Raw genomic sequence first — 7,500 nt, 5'->3', positions numbered from 1 at the left:
AAGTCTTCACGTATAACGCGCATATTGCTTCTTTAACAAATTAATTTAGTTTGCCCTTAATTTGTTTTCTTTCATTTAGTGTGCCACAATTAAATTTTTTATGGCTAACTTGAGCATTTTGACATCGATATTTTGCTGAAAGCATTTTGTTTTGTGATAAATTATAAGCAAATCTACAGTGAGTCATTAAATTTCACTCTGCCAGTTACTATAAAATGAAAACGGAAGTACAAATTTACCATAAAACAGTCAGACTTCTTTGATTTCATTGTTGAATATATTGTTCAAGCACACATTCAACTTTTTTCTACATATTTTTAGTTTTTTTGGTTATAGTCCAATTAAATATGATAATCTATCTATATATCAATTCATTTGTCTGTCTAGCTGTCTGTCTATTTATTTATGTATCTATCTATCTATCTATTTATATATCCCTCTATCTCTTTGTCTCTTTGTCTGTCTACCTATTTATCTATCAGTCTATCTATCTACCTATCTATCTATCTATCTAATCTGTTTATCTGTCTATCTATCTATCTATCTATGTGTTTATTTATCTATCTATCTATCTATCTATCTGTTTATCTACCTATCTATTTATCCATCTCTCTATCTATCTATATTTCTATCTCTACTGCCTCTTCCATTTTTTCTTCATATCCATTCTTCGTATTATTTCTGTGAAGCTCATGTATTTCCTTGGTAGTTGCTGATAACTATACTCGTACCGCAAAAGTAAAAGGAAACGGTGATTCTTTCAAGTTAAAAAAAAAAAAAAAAAAAAAAAAAAAAAAAAAAAAAAAGATAACAATGACGGTTTCCCTAAATACAATGATAATAGCGATTTCTGAAAATATACTGACGTTCCAATGACAACTTACGAACTCACTTGGTTCGAAATCCATAGGTAGAGCAGCAAAATACATCCTCAATTCTCTTCACTTATTAAGCGTCCCTTTTTTTCTTCTCTATGTCCGAAAAAAAAGTTTGAAATGGAAATAAAGACATACAAACGCCTATCGTCAGTATTTACAATTAGTCACGAAAACTCTCTAAAGAAGGTAATGTTTATGTTCTTGTGTAATAAACGAGTTTTCATGTCTTGGCATGGTTATCAGAGATAGGTGATAATAAGATTAAAATTACATCATTCTATGAAATGCAAAATCATACACTATTTTATTTTCATTTTTTTATCAGTAGCTCGAATTCTATCAGTATGACTGCACTTCTAACCCAAAAAGATATTTTATATAAGCATTTATCTTTTCTCTTGCTGTATGCAATAACATCTTTCCTGGAGGGGAGGGGCAGCGTTTATTGTCTGCTCATTAAGTCTATCACGTTCAATGGCTGGCACTGTATAAGCTACTATATTACTCTTTTTCTTAACTTTCCTACCCTTGGTGTTCTTAATTGCAAAGGTCAAATCTGCGTGGTACTGTCAACGAACGCTTTCTAAAACAGCTTTGGTTACAAAAAAGAAGAAGGATGCCGTTACTAACTCGAACTCTCCTTTGCACTGAATTATGTTCCCCGTCCATTACCGTCAGTGGCAGATCAAGGGCCTCAGTAGTATACATAAAATGCACGATGTAGAGCCACATTTATGCCATTGATAAAACGAGTAACAAAATGTGGCCTGGGATTATATGTATAAGATTTTTTTTTATATAACCTTAATGCATAAGTATCTGTTGAAAACACATGAACCTGAACCTTCTATGTACTGCTGATGTCATGTTTACACAAATAATCAGTATAAAAGTGCATCTATCATGAATGTCAGTAACGGGACACACTTTCTGTTTCTTACCAAGGACCGGACCTGAAAATCCAGTGTGATTAATTCGCCTTATGGTTTTAAGGAAAGTCCCATGACTTCGTCATTACATTTTCTACATTACATGTCCTGTGTAAAGTTTGCGTCACCCGCTTCCGTAATGTTTTTTTTTTTTTTTTCTGCAGTCCTTGTATTCTATATTCATTTAACAATATCTGCATATTATTTCACACAACATTTACTTCACTCGTACCTACACATATATAACCATCATAACTGTGCAAGTCCTGTGACCAGACACTCAGCAATTCCAAAAATCAACACAAGCCAGGCTCCCCTGCAGAATTCCCCGACTTTTTTCTATTGGTCTAGTACTGTGGTTCATTCTGTGGCCTCGTTCACCTTTTCAGATTCAGTTATTACTAGCCATGAATAGTGCAATGGTGTTAGTAGCTATAGGACAAGAACACTTTATGGAAAGATTCCAATTTATTGATATGTGAGAGATAATTTTATGTAGGTACTGTAGGTGAGATAAAATTCAGTGTAATATGACGTCATAATCTTCATAGTGTTCCATGGCCCCCTGGTTAGGACCTTCTGGCCTTGTATATTTATCTTCCGTTACTTGTGATATTAGACCTTCCTACCCTTATCTACATTTGTATAAAATGGTCTGCGTACGACATATACCGACAGAATTCAGACTTCACTTGACCCAAACCACTGTAGGACATATCACAGACTACTCAGTAATTCCATAGACCGACTCTCTTGTATAACTCTCACTAATAGAGCCACGTTAGAAAATCTTCATCGACGTCAACGCTTGCCACTCTCAGGGATACCCAAGCATTCGTGCATTCAACATATTAATCAAGCCTACATCATCACGATGAATGCAAACCCGGATTTCTTTCAAGGACTCCAGTTTCATCATGTCTGGCTTTTTGTATTGATTTTGAGAAAACTTTGAGCATCCAGATGCAGTGAGAGTCTACTATGTCCTCTTCACTGCCTGAATAAACCGTTTGCCTGAACCAGACTACCCTCATTCATGTACTGAAAAAATAATTCTTTACCCTCTCTCTCTCTCTCTCTCTCTCTCTCTCTCTCTCTCTCTCTCTCTCTCTCTCTCTCTCTCTCTCTCTCTCTCTCTCTCTCTCTCTCTCTCTCTCTCCTTTCTAATGGATAATTTTTATTTTTTATTCTGTCGGAAGCAGGTGTCCTCAGTCCTGTCATTATAAATACCAGATATACCCTATGTGGCGTGTCCCTCTGTGACTCATCACTTAGTGTGTTCTTTGCCCCCATTCCACCAAGCGCTTTATGATTAAATGTAATTATGCTGACCTTATCTCTTTGCCATGCCCGTGTTTTATTTATAAACACAGTCCAACTATAGTGCATTTCCCATGTATTCCAGTAGTCATTATTCCTATAGTAAAGTAATAAAAACAACAACAGCAACAATGAATATGAAGATGGTTAGAGTAAAAAGATAATTGAAAATATTAATTACGATAACAACGATCATAGTGATGTTTGTAATACAATGATAATTACAATAACACAAGCAATAATGATGATAACAACTATTACTATTGTTATTATTGATATCATTGATATCATTATTGTTACTGCTTTTGTTATAGTTGTTATTATCATTGTTATCAGCGTTGTTGTTATTATTATTACCATCATCGTCATAATAGTAATAACAATAATAATGATAATAATAATAGCAATTAATATTATCAATATTATTTATTTATTTTTACCATCATCATCATCATCACCATCATATTATCATTATTATCATTATCATTATTATAGCAAAGATAGTCATGAAAATAATAATATTATGATAATGACAAAATGAGTATATAAATAAGGATAATAATTATAAAAGTAATGTTACTAGTCATAATAAAGATAATAATAATGTTAATAGTAACAATAACGATAATGATAATAACAGTTATAATAGAATTAATAATGATGAGGATGATCATCATCATCATTAAGATAATCATGATCATGATGATGATACTGATAATAGTAGCAATTATAGTAGTAAGATGATAATAGTAATGATAATAATAATAATATTGATAATAGTCATAACAATGATAAATATAATAATGATGATAATAATAATGATAATAATAATAATAATAATAATAATAATAATAATAATAATAATAATAATAATGACAATGATAATAACAATAGTAATAGTAATGATAATGATAATGATAATGGTAACAATAATGATAATCATAATAATAATGATAATAATAGTAATAATAATAATAAAATCATAATTGTGATAACAATATAATAATGACAGTAATAGTAATAAAGACAACAATAACAACAACAATGATAATGATGATAATAATAATAATAATAATAATAATAATAATAATAATAATAATAGTAATAATAATAATGATAATGATGATAATAATAATAATAATAATAATAATAATAATAATAATAATAATAATAATAATAATAATAATAATAATAATGATAATAATAATTATAATAATAACAACAGTAATAATAATGATAATGATAATAATAATAATAATAATAATGATAATAATAAAAATGATAATAATGATAATGATGATGATAATGATAATGACAATATTAATAATAATAACAATAATAATAATAATAATAACAGTAATAATAATAATGATAATGATAATAATAATAACAATAATAATGATAAAAATAAAAATGATAATAATGATAATGATAATGATGATGATGATAATGATAATGGCAATAATAATAATAATAATAATAATAATAATAATAATAATAATAATAATAATAATAATAATAATAATAATAATAATATTAATAATAATAATAATAATAATAATAATAATAATAATAATAATAATAATAATAATAATAACAATAATACTAATAATAATGATAATAGAAATAATAGTCATTCTAATGGTGATGATAATACTACCAAGAAAAATGATAATGCTAACAATAATAATAATAATGAAAAGGATATTTCATTCGGTAATTCGCATTAATTACATTGCATATATTGCAGTAATCACTCGTAATGAAACAGATTGTTGTATATATTGCAGAATTTGTGCAGTCTTTTATATGAATAGCTTAAGGAACCATTGTAAGGTAATAAACAATCTGATGAACCAAAAATCGAAATGATTTTAGTGATGAAATATATTATAATAACACTGAAAGAGAAATATCTGGCAACGTTTGAGTTTAACGGATAAATACTTTAGAAATGATTTTGACAAATAACCCAATTCTAACAACGCAGTTACACTCAAATCAAAATCATAATAACCAAATTAAATATAAGAAAGGATAAACATGAGTAATATATCGATTCCAAGTAATATTTTCAAGAATGAACTCAACTGCGAACGCTCCCTCAGTAATCAAAACAACAGTTGTCAGATGTTCAAAAGCAAGGGCGACGTTGGGCGTGATCTAACGTTGTATTTCTGCGCGTAAGAGGTAATGAAAGGTAATTCTGGCTTCATTTTTGGTTAATGTTACCGAGAGCGATGCATTAAAAGTAGAAGGAAATGGATACTGCCATCTTATTTAGTAAAAAAAATGGAGTTATAAGGAACACAGGGTCAGCTGCAGCGGCCTCGTATTTACCGCGAAATGACGAAAATATTCGCTGCATAAAACTTCTCAGAGTCAAAGTCCACAGCAGCCTCACGCAGTCTGTGTTCTTAATGTTGTGTTAATGTTTAAGTGTTAATGAAGGAGGGAATAAATAGATGGTAGGAAAGGGTAGGTTTAGATTTTTGGTTTGCATTATACCCTCGTTTTGGGTATCACGCTCGCGGTAACAAATGCCCTTGATTTTGTTATTTTATAGCGTATAGGTGTGTGTTTCTTTTAAATTCTTGTACTAAGTGGAGTTCTTTGTAAGGAATAAGTGAAAAGGTGAAAGGTTGGCAAGTATGTTTTACCGCAAATTTTAGTTGGGCCATTTTAAAAACTATATTTTTATATATATTTTGCTCAGAAGAGATTAGAGTTTGTGCATCTTCTAGTGTGTTGATTGTGGGATTGCATTATATTTGTTGACATATGACTGATATGATTGAAAAATAGGTATAGGTAAAGTTTGGGTATAGGTAAAGTTCTGACTAGCCGTCTTTAAACCGGAAAAAAAAATATATATATAGGTTCCACTTTTCTTCTGTTTTTGTTTTTTTCTTCTGGCAAAAGGAATATGTATTAAAAGAATAAAGTCATTGCTTCATTTTAGAAATCGGTGAGATTATAAATGAGAAACATTGCTTAAATGTGAATTATATTTGTGTGCACTTAATCAGTGTTGCTGTGTCTACAATTACTATGTTAGATAATTTTTAGATGTGTCTGTTTGATTTATTAAAAAACAGCAGATTTGTAAAAAAAAAAAAAAAAAAATGCCATGGTTTGATTTTGTAATATGCTGGATAATTACAGTAACTATCTCCTCCACATGACATCACTAATATTTCCACACAAAAGCATTTTTTAATTGTCATAGTAGTTACCAAAGTGAAAATGAATAGAATGACAATTGCACTGCCATGCTATAGTGAGAGGTAGTTCAAACTACAGTGATACATATTTATTTGACAAACTGCACTTTTCATTATCTTGCTAAAGAATGTTCTTCATCTTTGACCATTATATACTCTTTATTTTTTAAAACTTATTAGATGTCAGGCTATTATTAAGCCTTGTGTAACAGATATAAGAAGGCCAGTTTACTCAACAGTTTGGTGGTGTTCATATTACTAATATATCATGAAACCATGTTGTTAAGGAATATTATATATTATATCTCTTAACCTAAGTATATGTTAGAATTACTATAAATGGAACAGCTGATGTTAGAAATTGTTAAGACAATTAAAAAGCAAATGTGTTTGGATAAAGCAAAGCCAAAGTGATTATATATAAAAAGCCATTGGAAGACTGATGGTAATATATATATATATATATATATATATATAGGAATGATTTACAATTGAGAAAAGGTGGTGATTATATAGATCAATTAAAAACCCTGTTACTTATAAGATACAATCTGCACATAGTTAAGGTCATTTCACAAACCACCAGCATATTTTCTGGCCAGGATAAATGTGGTAGAGTATGGCCTTCACTGCTTCACTGTATGTAGACTTGTTCATCATGTATAAGTATATATTGTTTACAGTATTATTCAAGATGTGTGGCGTATCTGATTGACTCAAGAAACTGATTTAGAATTTGTTGAAAAAAAGAATAAGAAAAAGGTAAGGATCTTCTATTCTGGGAATACTATTGAAAGGTTGGAAAGGTTAGTGTATGAAGTAAACAACTAACCAATAGAATTGACAGCTTAACATATCTTGTTGTTGGACACTTTTTAATCTATAAATTTGGAATCTGGTTTTCAGAATTCGAGTCCAGCACAATGCTTGCAACTGCAGGAGATACCGTGAAACTATGGAATACCCAAAATTATTCTTTATACCAAGAGATACCTTCTGTCAATGGTAAGTCAGTCGCTATGTCCTGTAATATCTAGTACTGACAAAGAGAAAAGGGCACATAGAAGTGTCTTTGTGTGTATGTATGTATTTAAGCATGTGTATGTGGTTTATATTATGAATAATGTGTATTTACACTTTCAGTTACAT

At 29.6% G+C, this 7,500-nt stretch overlaps 1 protein-coding gene across 3 annotated transcripts in view; it reads left to right on the top strand.

Annotated features, from left to right (window-relative positions):
- The first annotated feature begins 5,240 nt into the window (after positions 1 to 5,240).
- LOC125044763 (protein NEDD1-like) overlaps positions 5,241 to 7,500 on the top strand; it is an 8,701-nt gene continuing 6,441 nt past the window's right edge. For 2 of the 3 annotated variants that reach the window (XM_047641676.1, XM_047641675.1), the window contains exons 1-2: positions 5,241 to 5,327; positions 7,258 to 7,356. In XM_047641676.1, coding sequence (XP_047497632.1) covers positions 5,321 to 5,327; positions 7,258 to 7,356 — 106 coding nt within the window. In that variant the 5' untranslated portion in view covers positions 5,241 to 5,320. The remainder of the gene's footprint in view (positions 5,328 to 7,257; positions 7,357 to 7,500) is intronic. The other variant, XM_047641677.1, reaches the window with a different exon arrangement.

This window comes from Penaeus chinensis, chromosome 36, assembly GCF_019202785.1.
Source record: "Penaeus chinensis breed Huanghai No. 1 chromosome 36, ASM1920278v2, whole genome shotgun sequence".
Lineage (NCBI taxonomy): Eukaryota > Metazoa > Arthropoda > Malacostraca > Decapoda > Penaeidae > Penaeus > Penaeus chinensis.
The sequence above is the reverse complement of the archived record's forward strand: the minus strand, read 5'-3'. Positions and strand labels throughout refer to the sequence as shown.